We start from the raw sequence: 14,638 nt of genomic DNA, 5'->3' as shown, positions 1-14,638 counted from the left end.
AAAATTCAAACAATTTAAAATTTTCATTTGCATATTAAATTAAAGAATGAAAGACAGTACAAGTTTTATATTTATGTATGTACAGTACTTGATATTCAAATATAAGAGGGGAGAAAATGTAATTTAATAAAATTATATCTTTAAACAAATACAACTACAATTCCACTAATTGCAAAATTAAGAGTTTAACATAACATGCAATTATACAGGATGTCCCAAAAGGAAAAGTCAACATTGTGTGAGGTGAAGGATAGGCTATTTTATGCAAAGCTCATATAAATGTAGTTATTCCAAATGTGTTGTTTCATGTTCCTTTATTCAGGAACATTATGTTAGCAACCAGTTTATCTCATGTATCTATCAATACCTTCTTTAGTACATTTCATTTTTCATCTAATCCCATAAACAAAAAGCTAATGGGGTCTTGATGGTCAGTTAATGGTACCACCACAACTAATTCACCAATAAGGGAAAATGTAATCAAAATGTTGCCTGAATTTCAGCTCTATTTTGGAAACTATTTAGGATAAAACTTTATTAGAGTCAGAAATAAAAAGGGTATATGAACTTTTTGCTTAAAATAATCTATTCCCTTCTGGAACACCCTATATTGTATAATTTCAATGTATTAGTACAGTTTCTATTATTTCAAGGAAGTTATCATCATTAATGTTAATTATATTTATTATAAGGTAACAATAATTAAAATAAAATTAAAACTACAAAAAGATGTAATATTAAAGTTTGAATTTAAAATAAAATGAATAAGCAGTTTCTTTTAATATGCCATAAATAAATATAAGTACTAAAAAGATTTTTTAATTAAGTTTATTTCAAGATGTAAGAAAAATTAAAGAAATACTTATTAAGATAAATTGTAAAAATATATATTTCCTAAACTTGAAATTAGTGATGATAAATAAAAAACAAAACAAAATTCTGAGTTCCAACAGTTTTTGTGTACAAACTGATTTATTACATTTGAATACTGTATTAATAACTATATACTCTAATAGATAATTTAAAATTTGACCTATAGACAATTTTTGAGTGAAACTTCATTAATCTCTGCACACAAAGCTAGAACTAATTTAAAATCGTAGGCACAAAAAACCTTGCTAGAAACAGCGTGTGTAAGGTTTTTTGTGCCTACGAAATTTCATTTATATTGACATTGACACACTGAACTATTTATAAGAAAAAATTAAACAACCTTTTCAGTGTCACTAGCTCTAAAACTAAATAAGACTTTCTTAAGATCACCAAAATTTATTATTATAAAATGTGTTCAGTCTCAGTTCAGGCCATCTTCAACATATATGCAGGTTGAATATAGAATAACAATTCTACTTGTCAAAAATTATGTAAAAGAGAAATTGATTAAATAAAAATATTGCCAAGGACTTCTCATCTTTTCAAAGTCGAGAACTTATTAATAGTAAAGGAACAGTATTAATAGATTACAAAAGCCTGCAAGCTGCCAATTGTTGTATTAAAATAGAAAATTCTAAAATGTTTGTTTTCTCTTTTGAATGAAGTAATAAAACACATTAAATTTTTGCACATTCTAATTTGTGTCACTTGAAAAATAAGCTTTCTAAAAAACTCGTTAATTTTTCTCTTTATGTTAATCTTAACATTTCTTCATATTTGTGTGAAATTTGAATTACTTTCTGAAAGATATAAATATCAATTTATAATTTAAAATATGTATTAAAATCAAAATTTTTGTTACTTAAATAATTGTAGTATATTGTCTGTTTCAATGTAGATATTAAAAGATTAATTTTATGAGCTATCTACATTAAATATTTCAGAGGAAAATAAATATATTTTGCATCACATCAATTATAAATAAAATGGTTATTATTGAAGCAAATGTACCTATGCTAGAACTGTTAAATTTTTGCAACAGTTGAACACCCAATGTCAGGATCTGAAGTTTTATTGCATGTTCGCCTGTCAGTATAACATTAATTTTGTCTGATTTGAATTTTTTTTTCTTTAATAAGTTTATTATTATTATGTGAAGAAATTTTAGGAGTGTGTTTTTGACTGAAAGATTAACCATCCCAAAAAATAAATCTTTTAATGTTTTTAAGCTTAAACTTCTGATTAAATTGAAATGTTTGATTCTTTCATTTAATATTTTAATTTTTGAATCATTTTGAGATGAAATTAAAATCTCGAAAACATTTTTATGCAAGAATTCTGTGACTTCTCTGTAAATCTGTTTTGATATGCATGTCAGCCAAACAACAACTGAAAATCATTTGGATCACAGAAATAGGCAGAAGTAAAAATACATGTTTTATTTATTGTATACTCCTTACAAAAGATCTCTAGGAGGAGAGGTTAATACAGTTAATGACTTATACAATAAAGTTATATTTTTTCTAAATTACAACAGAATCTGTTTTAGAAATTAGAAAACAATTCTTATAGCTTGTCCTCCAAGAAATAACAAACATTGCTATAATAATCAGTTGAACAAAAAGATAAAAAATTTTCACAAATGTATAAATAATGATTCAGAGTTGCATTGTCTTGCATACAATAAAGAGTCTTATCTGAAGAATTTAAATTTATACTGAAATTTTTTCACATAAAACAAAATTTACTGAAACACATTTAGGTGTTCATTTTCTTTACAATACAGGTAATTGATGATGATAAAAAAAACCCTGACAACTGTTCAATATTTCTGTGCACCAGGGATTAAATTTAGTGTTGGCTATCTTTTCCTTCTTTTCTCTGGCAAAAAAATTGCCAAATTCTAATGTAAAAGCAAAAAGATTGTCAAATTCTTTTCTTAATCCAGACATGCATGCCAACAAATGGCCATTCAGATGAAGAGACGGAAGAAGTTTATAAACAAATAAACAAATGCTTACAACTTAAAAGAAGAGAGATGTAGTGATTATTATCGGGGTCATGAATGCCAAGATCAGAAGAAGGAGAGAAGATAATATAATTGAACCATGAAGACTAGGTGAAAGAAATAAAAGAGGAAATAGACTTGTTAAAATTTGCCAAAGAACCAACATGATTGTAACTAATACCTGGTTCCAACTGCATGAAAGAAGATTGGCTACATGGAGAGTCCAGGGTTAAGAGAAGCAGAAACAAGAAACCATATTAATTATATTCTAGTCAACTACAGACTTAGAAATGCAATAATTAACATAAAGACTTATCCAGGTGCAGATTGCAACAGTGATCATAGTCTACTGCTAACATAACTAAGAATAAGGCTGACACATGTCAGGCCAAAAAAGCAAAAGAATTGTTTAATATAGAGGTGTTGAGGAAAGACTGCATCAAGAAGACTTTTCAGGCTGACATATGAAGACTAAAAAATTTCAACACTAACAGAAGTGCAGAATAAATCTAAAAAGATTTGAAACAAAAAATTAAAGACACTGTGGTTGACATCCTTGGCAAGAAAGGGAGACAAATAAAGAAGCCTTGAGTCACAGAGGAGATAGTAAAAAAGATGGATGAGAGAAGACAATACAAAAATGCTAATAACATGGAATAAAAATAAAAATATAGAATCATTAATAAACACATAAAACAATGTTTGCACAAACAGGAAAAGAAAAAGTGGTTGAATCAATTATGTCTGGAAATGGAGCACCACGCAAATGGAAACAAAAGAGTACACTAGACCTCCCATATAACACAGTAGATATGTTCCATGTTATATGAATTCTGTGTTGTACAAGTCACTTAGATTTTACAAATACACAAGCCATTCACAGCCTGGCACTTGCGCAGTTTAGGGGTATGGCTGTTTGAAAGGTTTTCTTCCATAAAATTGATTGATTCTAGACTAATTTGACTCGAACATTTCCAAAACACGTATAACTTTTTGGGAATAATCCATATAAACTATGCTATAAACAAAAAATTGTAGGATTACTTACCGAGTGCTCACCGTTCGAAGACGCCATTGCTTAAGCTTGTTTTAGTCGCAGAGCGGCTCATCGAATGGCAGATGTGTGTTTCCTGACAAGTTATTCTTTCTGTGAAAAATTCACTGAACTTTGGAGACATCATTAATAGAAATATAATTTTTATGGCCGTTGAATAATGAATGTTTTTTAGTAGGTCTGCTGCTCATTTAAACTCAACGGTTCGTGCAATGTCCACTATTGGTCCAGATTCGACCAATCCTGTTGGTCATGACAATCTGTCTCATTCTTTTACCATGTTATACGAGCCTCTTTTAGCATTTTATATGAACACAATCAAATTTTTCCGCCATGTTATACGAATCTGTCTTATATGAACCCACGTTGTAGGGGGGTCTACTGTATATGAAAAGCTAAGGTTAATCTCAGGAAAAAAAGGAAATACAGAAATGAAGCTCTGAGAAGTGAAAATGGAAACATTTTATTGCAGAAATACAAACAAGTTCTAAGATGGGAAGGATGCATAGACAATCGCCATGGAAATGAGGACAGTTTAAATCAAGAAGAGATGGAGAAAAAGAGTGCAACCTTTCTTAAGGACGAGATCAATGCTGCATTGAAAAATGAGGAACAGAAAGGCATCAGAAACAGATGAAATACAAGAAGAACTCCTTAAGGTTGTGGGAAAAGATAAAACAAGAATCCTAACTAATTTTTTAACAAAAGTTTAGAAGCAGATATTCCTGACAATTTCACAAAATCTATCTTAATCCATGTTCCTAAAACTGTGGGTACCTTAGACTGTGATAAACACAGAGCTATTAGCTTGATAAGCATGCCTCAAAGATTTTAGTTAACATCATACAGTGAAGAACAGAACACTGCATAAATCGGGAACTAGATGAGATCTGGTTTCCAAAGAGGCAGAGGGACAAGGGAGGCAATTAGAATGATACAACTTATAGTAGAAAGGATGATTGATCATAATAGGGATTTATTTTTATGTTTTGTTAACTTTAAGAAAGCCTTTGATACTGTTAATCAAATGCTGTTGTTTGAGATTCTGCAAAAAATAGGTATTGATAAAAAAAATTACTGAGAATAATCTACAACAACTATAAAAGTCAAAAAGCAATGATTTCAGGGAAAGGATACCAAACAGATTCAGATTAAAAAGAAAATAAGACAGGGATGAGGTTTGTCCCCAACACTTTTTAACATCTACAGTGAATGGATAATGAAAAGCATTTGAAAATCTAGACAAAGGTGTAAAAATTAATGGACATCTTATAAATAAGATCAGGCATGATGACAACATTACTTTAATATGTAACACTGAAAAAAAATTACAGAAAATTCTAAACAGATTGAAAGAAGTGGGAAAAAAAAGATACCAAATAAAAATAAACATAAACAAAAGAAAAGTTATGATAATCACAAGAAAAGAAAATAAAGATCTAAAGATTATGTTGGATGGAAAGAAAATAGAAAAGGTAAAAATGTTTGAGTATCTAGAAAATTGGATAACTGAGGATAACAGATGTAATTATGAAATTAAAAACAAAATAAAAAAGGCTAAAGCTGCTTTTGCACAGTATTAAGAGATAGAAATGTATGCAAAAATTGAAACCAAAAACACTTGAAATAATGATTTGGAGTGTGGCTACATACAAATGCAAGTCAAGGACAATAAATCAAGAGGAAGTTAATAGGATAAATTCCTTGTTTTTATCATCCTCTCCTAACTCAACCTGGTCTCCATTCCTCAAAAGCCCGAGGAAAGCTAGACACATACATCTAGTTTTTTTTTTTTTAAATTTTTATTTAAAATTAAAGCAAAATAATAAAAAAGCTAACAAGTTGTGCATTATCCTATGGGCAGAATGGCAATTTCCTAAGGTTCTTACAAACTGCAGGCACCAAATTACTCTTTTATAAACTCTTTATTGTAATAAGAAAATCTAAATTTAAATTAGAGGCCATATCTTGGGACCCTAAATTGTCGGTGTGGCACAGGCATCAGTTTCTCCTAATAAACATGTCTGGATTCAACATTTGTATGGGGCCCCTAATTCAAATTTACCTGGGTCCTACAAAGCTATAACAGGCTATTGGAGTTGCCTAACTTTTTAGGGAAAGTTAAAATTGCGTGTGGTGTCATCTTTTATTAGATTTTACTAAAGATTTTTATATTATAGTAAAACCCTTTTAAAACATTTTTGAAGGGATGGCTCGAAAAAACGAGTTAAGCAGAAAAACATCTTTGGTGAGAATAGCAAAAACACTTTTTATAATCCAGATGTTTGAGTACAGAAGAGGTACAGTACAATAAAATATATTAAGTATAATTTTTTAAAGTACTAGTTTAGTTTTTAGTACAAGCTTCTAATTAGCATGTAACAGTCTAGGAAAAACATCGCGTAATATTCGGACCAATACGGTATATACAGTATCATACTGTAAGTATAAATATATATATATTTATACTTACAGTATGATAAGAAGGGAAAAGCGTTGATAAGTAAAGGTTATAAACGGAGACTGCCTATTTATACTGTTTTTAAAACTACCATTAGTCAACTGACTTTTTTTTCTAGCCAACCACAGCAAGGAGTTTAAAGTTTTGGTCAGTAGTGATTTTCGAATTCAAATACAAAATTGTTTACAGTTGAAATTTGTCAGCCAATCAAAAGCATGATTTCAATTTCCGAATGTTAAATGGGCAGGAATTCAAGGAAGTTGGTTAGAAATCATTTAATTGTCAATACTGGAATCAACTATAACAAATTTCATTTGTAATCTAAATTTTGAAATTTTAAAGTTTCTTAGCATTGGGTTGTTAAATTAATTAACTTCATAAATTTTGGTATTAACTCCCGATATCAGTAATATCAAACGCTGCGCTGCCCTTCTATTGAGACTATGGGATTTCTGTGCATGCATTTTCTGAGGAAAACACTATTGGTCACTGACGTGATCGTTTTAAGCGGGTAAAAATTGTTTCATGGAATCAATACTTTGTAACATCTTGTGAGGGAATTTTTAACAAGTCTTATGGGAAGGACCAACGAGAGAGTGGGATGATGGGGTAAAATTTACCGGGCCCTGAATTCACAGGAACCTGAACTTCATTCCACAACTTTCTTTCAATCATTCCCGAGGCCCATGTACTGTATATTTTTGCCCTGGGCCGGAGACATCTTTTACCACCATTGCTTATAGACATAATGATGATACTGCAAAATTTGAATGACTTAGGAGAAGAAACATCTCAAGTGAGAACATCTTAACCGAGTTTTGTTGTACTATTATAAAATGACAAAGAGCTTAATTTTGAAGGGAGAACAGAGTTTTATAAAAAATTGTGAATGCTAATAATGAGTAAACTATTCATTAAGTCCAACAATACTGGAAATATGACACATGGCCCCTTCTAAGTCGCCGTCCTGTCGACCTTTAATTAAGAACCAAAATTTAATAGCATTAATGCCTCTTTATACACAAGCTACGGTGCCAAATTTCGTTTCTTAAACTTTACCCATCCTGAGATATTGTTTAATATTTCAGAATGGAGAATAAAGAAATTAAACCTACACAAATTCGATGCCAACACACACACGTGCATGCAAATTTTTCTCCTTTATTTGACATTTTTTAGGTTCAGGAAGTCTCCAAACGTGTAAATTTGCAAAAAGCACTCAGAGGGTAAAACCTGACATGATTCCAATACTTTTCCATTTTATATACATAACAAGATGGGAAAGTAAAAAGGAGTCAGAGTCAGGGAAGATTTTTGACCACTCCGACTAAAACATCAAAACTCCACAACTCCGACTCCAACTCCACAGCCCTGCTCATAACATCAACAATTTACATTATAAATGTATAGCAACATGAGTAATTACTGACATTGTGTTGGAAAAACACCCTTACCTTAATTTTAAGGAGTCTGGATTGTGTGAGATAGAACCATTAGATGGTAGTAGTGGCAGACACAGTAACTTACATCCTCTAATAATTGATATTCACATTTATCAAAACAACATTAGATCACTTACAATTAATTAAATGGTTGTTCAACAAAATAGCTTACAGATTCTGATCTGCTGGCAGTATCCCCAGACAATGCCCTGCTGAAAGGTGGGTTCCTTCAGCAGAACAATGTCTGGGAACTACAGAAGACTAGTATCTCTGCAGGTCACAGTTATGAATCGATCTCCCAATTTCTCTCTTCTTGTTAACATGGATCTCTAGTTGAGGAGGTCCAGTGGGCAGAAGGTGCTGAACTTCACAGCAATCCTTTTATCAGAGTTAGATGATGTAGGTTTCCTTAGTGGGAGAAGACTTGACCTTTCAGTGGAAAAGACCATGTTTCTTCTGAGTTCATTCACAGCTGGGAAAGGACCTCATGTCTTTAAGAACACAAGTTTTTATACAATTATCTTCTAAAGTTCAGATTTTGTATGGTTGTGATCCACCTCTTCTTCCTTTCTGATTGGTCCCTGCTCTGTTGATAAGGATTCAATTAGGGTTGCAGAAGAAATGGTCACCACTCCCACCTCAATAAGGACCTAACTCTCCCTGAAGTGTTCCATTACACTTCCTCAAATGATAGCCTGTAAATTAGAGAAAATGGTGTTTCTCTTCCCTTTCAGAGAGGATGCAGCTGTGTTTACAAGGTTCCCAGTTACACCTCCTTCCAAGAAAGTATTTTCCCTTTTGATTTTGACTAGATATTACATGACAAACAAAGTTTTATATCAATGTCATTTTCTTTCTCATATGCAAATGTCAAATGGAAAATGTAACAAACAAGTTTTATAATACCAAATTCCTTCACCTATACAAATCTCAAACAAAAAATATATCACCCAAATTTAAACATTAATTCAGTTACATCCCATGCAATGTTCAGTGTGGTCTGGACTTCACAGTAATTTAATTAAGTAATTCTATGTAAATCAAACATAATATATACTTTCAATATCTATAATGCAAATTACTTAGGACTAACAGAAAAACATTATATTATAAAACTCATTAATATTGATTTATTAATGTTAAAAAAAATATCTGCTATATTAATGTAAGTTATTTATATATAGATGTTTGGCATAACTAAAAAATATTTCTATCAAAAAAGTTTTAAAAGAAATAAATGTTTACAGAAAGTAAATCTTAATTAGGTTAATGTTACCTATGGTAGTGAACATGGTGGCTCGTCTCTGAAACAGTGGGGACGAACGTTCTAACCTAACCTAACCTATTCTAATAATTTGGTTGGCAATAATTATGGTAACAGTGGGGACGCACGTTCTAACCTAATCTAATCTATTCTAATAAAATAGATTAGATTAGGTTAGAACGTGCATCCCCACTGTTTCAGAGACGAACTGCCATGTTCACTACCATAGGTAATATTAACCTTTAATTAGAATCAATAAACACTGTCTGAAAAAATTAATTACTCTATTACATTTGTATTAGTCAATAACTATTAATAAAGCATTATTTACATTTGAGTTGCATATAAAGAACACTATCAATACATAATTATGTTATTAAAGATAATTACACTAGAATAACTAGATTATATAAAACTTTATTTGTATTTACAGGTAGAAAATGAAAAATAAATTTAAATTACTTACATTTGGGTCTTTACTGATCTGGTCAGTAAAATTTGTGTATTCATTGTAATTGCTGTCATCATCTGAAGCTTTTTCCTCTTTTATGCATACATCAGGATATGTAATTGATGGGGTAGATGAATCATCATCATGAATCTGACTATTTGCATCAGTTACTAGAATATTTCTATGTGAATCAGTGTTCATTTCAGAAGATTCCTTAGTAGATTTTTCATTACCTGAGTCCTTTATTTTTGAATTATGACATTCTAAATTATTATGAGAATTTGTATCTGATGAACTTTTTTCTTTATTGTTTTTTTCATTTTTTTCTACAGCAGGTAGTATCATATTATATCGTGGCTGAATTGGAATAAATGGCGAAGGAACGTACTGAAACGTATAAACCAGCTGTTGTTGTGATGATACTGAGTTTGGTGCAGTTGTTTGAGCATCGTTATTTAAAATAGGTTGTTCATCATCTTTAACCTCTTCTAAGCCTTTTATATTCAGTAGTTTTGCTAATTTAATGAGTCCTGTCAGCTGATCTCGAGTCACTTTAATTTCTCCTTTATATACAAAATCCAATACTGTTTTCAATTCTGTGTATTTTACATCTTTCATGATTACAATTGGATGCTTACATGGATTTTCCAAAAATAAATTCTGAAAAAAGGAACTGCAAGCAGAAAGAATAATTTTGTGAGCTTTTAGTCTTACACCTTCACAAGCTAATGTTACATCTACAAATGTTTCATTTGTAAGCAATTGATCAAACACAGCAATCATATTTGGCTGATGATTATTCCATTTCACATAAAATTGTTCAGAACCCATTGTAAATATCCTTAATTTTATCGTGAATAAATAATCTGAAAATATTTAAATAAAACATTTATTTTATATATATACATGTTAATTTTTTAAGAAAAAAACAATATAATTAAACAAAAAAACAATTTACAATAGAATTAACATATCTCATTAACAGAAAATATTTATTTAATCCAATATGGAAAGGGTTTAGATGTAAAATGTGGTAAGTGTGATAATGAAAGTTAAATGAAAAATAATCAAATAAAAATATCAGAACAGTAATTGTAAAGACTGCTCATCTGCCTCATTATGTAAAATGTTATAACATTATGCATAGTGAGGCAGATGAGCAGCCATTAATGAAAGGTTGACTCCACTGTGAGATTGTTATTTCCTGAAGTGTGAAAAAGAACAAAAGAAGACATTTTATTGTATAGTGTTAATTTTTGTTAAGTGAAAAAATTAAATGTTTTAAGAAATATTCTGTTTTGTTTATTTTAATCACAATAAAGTGCATGTTGTAAGTAAAAGGTACAGTACATATAATATTTAAATTGAAATATGCTGCTTTAGCTGTTAGCATGCATTATAATGTAGTAATGTAAATGGCAGTTATCTTTTACATTCCAACCTTTACATAATGCTCTCAGCACCGGATCCAATAGGTGCGAGGCCCGATTGATTTTTTTTTTGCGGGGCCCCTCAAACTTTAAATAACAAAATTAATTAACTGTTAATTTACATATTGAAATATGTTGTTTTATTTTTAATAATAATATACCTAGATATTTATTTTTGTATCATGTACTATTTTTAAATATATAAATTTTGACGTGATGCGGGGCCCCTTCAAGCGCGGGGCCCGATTGGCACCAATCGCTCCAATCGCCTAAAATCCAGCCCTGAATGCTCTTCATTAGATACGACATTTTTCTACTGATGTACAAGTTTTTTGATTCTTTTCTTATAAAAATTATTTTGATTCAAAGAAACACTCCTTTATGCTTCTGGATAGCTTCTTTTGAATTAAAATAATCTCCACTAAAACTGTTTTAAAAAGATCAGAAGATGATATAATCTATAAATTCCAGATAACAGCTATAAAGGTGAACTTCCCAATTAAGCTCTTTTAAGTTTTGGTATGTGGCATTGCAACACAGTATCAAATGTTATTGTGTAAAAAAAAAAAAAAATACCCTTTCTGTTTGTCAAATATGGACATTTTTCTTGAAGTTTTTCCAACTGCTGGCAGTGTATAGTAGTATTTACTGTTTCATTTGAATTCAAAATAATTATTATTGTCATTTAATAATAAAGTTTAGATTATAGAATATGTGTACATGAAATTGATTTCTCTTTTCTATTTTGAATAACATTAAAACAGAAAATCATTATATGTAAAGTACTAGTCATAAAGCCATTTAAGTTGAAATGGTTTTGAATATGTTTCCTTGTTTATTCTTCCCTTTCAGGTTTATTATCATACATAACAATAAATTATAAAAAATAAGTAAAGGATGAATTTTAGTACAAGTGAATCAATAAATGAGTTTTATTTTTGTCTATGTAGAATATGAAATTGACAAACTTACAATCTGAAAAGTACATTTTAATAAAGAGTTTAAATTACTAGTTTTTAAAAAAACCTTGTAAAATTTTTTCAAAATACACTTCTGAATAATTATGAAACAGTCTGTTTCAAAATTATTCAGTCTTACATTTTTTAATATTGAAATTTCAATAATAAACATTGAAACTGAAGTAAGTTATTTGTTGCAAATCAAAATTGGCCCTAACTGCTCTTAATAGAAATGTACTCAATATTACATTTCATGTAGAAGTTATCAATAATGCATAATTTTATTTCATTATATAATGTAGAGTTACTTCAGTTTTCCAGGTTTTTCAAAAATTTTATATTACAAGCATTTGGATTGCAGAACCATTACAAACAAATATATTGGGTTGCGTAAGCAAAAAGTTTGAGAAATACTGTCTTAGGCAAACACAAATGAGAATATCAGATTTTATGAAAAAAGTAGAAAAAATCAAGATGTTGCTGATATTGAAGTCAACAAGAAAGCTTGATGATGATATTTTCCCAAAAAGAAAATGCTCTTGTTTTAAGTGTTTAGTAGTGAAGAAAAAATTAATATTAACATGCAATACTTTTGATTGTAATTGTTAGTTAATTACTGATTGCTTTAATAAACACATTTCTCTTAATTACAGAAAAGAATAGTATACTTTTACTAACTTTTACACCTACACTTATGTATTAGTCTTTTGTTTCATATAGCATGGATTCACATAACATGGTGTGGTGTTCGTAACAAAAGGTACACGATCCGCGAGCGAAATGGTACAAAATAAAACTTAATACAAAGTAGTTTTATTCTCTCTGAACAGGTTCTTTACATAGGATCCCAACTTTACAACTTCCAGAATTTAATATATATAGGCATTAAATGTTTGTCCTCAAAAACAGTTATCTTGCACACACGCGACAATCTGACGAGGACCGTATTCACTTACACTAACTTATACTAACTTAAAACTAAAAGAAATTGGAAGAATAGAAGAAATAAGAAAAGATAAGAAAAGTAGTAGAAATACCCGGGTTTCTTTGCGATGTGTCTTTTGGTGGGGAACAACTTCGGATCTCTCTCTTTTGTTACGTTTGTAGCCCTTTTCCTTATAGATCTTTCGTCTATAATCTTTTTCTTTCAGACTGAGTCGTCTTTCCTCGATGATCTCTCTCTGCACTTTATCCTCTTAGATCACCCTTCTCCCTTTCTGGAGCACTCCTTTTCAGCTCCTACCTCTTCGGGATTCCAACCCAGACTGGCACTCTTTCTGTCTGTTTTGCCTCACTCCCTCTTTTGTTCTTACTATTGAGGGAAAGATAATCCTCCCCCAAGGGCAAAGAGTTAGACAAAGAGAGTTCTAGGAAGAGTTAGACAAAAGAAAGTTCTAGAAAGAGTTAGACAAAGAAAGTTCTAGAAAGAGTTAGACAAAGGAACAAAGAAAATCTAAGACTAATTCAATATAAAATATACAAAATATACAATATCATGGCCGACGGCCACAATGGCACTTTTTTGGAACCTAACTACATGTCATACAGGGATATCTGTGTAAGTATTCCTGTATAACATGTAGTTGTACTTGTATAACATATTACATATGAGTCATTTTGAGGGAAGATATCTCCCGAAAAGTCACATGTAGAGGTATGGTTCCTTTGACTTTTTTGTTCCTATGAGTATGCTCTACAGCTCTGTTAAAGTCTCAAATGTAACATTCAGAGCTTGAATTGTGCCAAAAATAAAGCAATTTGCTGTAATTAACTGATCATACATTATACACCTAAAAAACTATTTAAAGTATCTTTAAATACCTGGAGATTTAATTTTATAAAAATTATGAAGTGCAAAAGCGTTGTTTCTCCAATCCTGACAACTGGATAATTTACTGAAATAGATCTTCAGAACTCATTCTAATTAAAAATAACAATTATATGTTAAAATGACAAGTTTCTTAAATAATTAGTTCAGACTCACGACTTAATACGATTTCTATTTTCAAATCAAAATTCGAACAGCTGCAAGTAGAGAGCGCTGTTGCCAGATTTTCACCAACGATGAAATTCATTGGCAAAATACAAACTTGTGAATTTCATATTCTTCTAAATTGTTATAAATATAAATTAAAATAAATAAAAATTATATGAATAAAAAATACAAAAGATGGAATTAAAAAGTGTATAATCACATTTATTCAATAGTCTTATTTATTATTATTTTTTTACTTTCCTGTATTTTTATGGTTATTAAAAGAGCTTTTTTTTCATCCCATTATAGGTTCGAACCAACCAATGTAACTAGAGTCGACTGGTCGCAGCTAACAATAGTTCTAATGCTACTAAAGTGGCGTAATAAATATTTCTGTCACTTCGGCGCTCCAATCGCTTTACGGCGTAAGTTTGGCTTGAGGACAGCAACAATCAACTGTAAACATTTGAAAATCTTTTTAAAGATGAAATTTTTCTCGGTTTTAACTCAGATATTGCTTTTGTCCTTTTTGAAGGATTGTTTGTACTGTATATAAACGTCACTAATATCACAGAATTCTATTAATACATCATTATTCTATTAATATATTCATATTCATTTCGTTTATATAATCAATAAGCAACAAACCGTATAATTGAGATTTTAATGTGTGTTTCTGTATTTAAAATAGGTTTGTAGCGGTGTTCGCCAACAAAGAGTT

The 14,638-nt window shown here is 30.2% G+C and overlaps 1 protein-coding gene across 2 annotated transcripts in view; it reads right to left on the bottom strand.

The window, feature by feature from the left end:
* The window catches only part of LOC136985886 (uncharacterized), a 148,081-nt gene extending 134,037 nt beyond the window's left edge, over positions 1–14,044 (bottom strand). For both annotated transcript variants that reach the window (XM_067283265.1, XM_067283266.1), the window contains exons 1-2: positions 13,764–14,044; positions 9,569–10,419 (exon numbers count right to left, since the gene is read on the bottom strand). In XM_067283265.1, the coding sequence (XP_067139366.1) occupies positions 9,569–10,384 (816 nt within the window). In that variant the 5' untranslated portion in view covers positions 10,385–10,419; positions 13,764–14,044. The remainder of the gene's footprint in view (positions 1–9,568; positions 10,420–13,763) is intronic.
* Positions 14,045–14,638: the final 594 nt, after the last annotated feature.

Source organism: Centruroides vittatus, unplaced genomic scaffold (assembly GCF_030686945.1).
Source record: "Centruroides vittatus isolate TY-2023 unplaced genomic scaffold, ASM3068694v2 contig_980, whole genome shotgun sequence".
Lineage (NCBI taxonomy): Eukaryota > Metazoa > Arthropoda > Arachnida > Scorpiones > Buthidae > Centruroides > Centruroides vittatus.
Note: the sequence above shows the minus strand (reverse complement) of the source record. Positions and strands in the feature narration are given on the sequence as shown.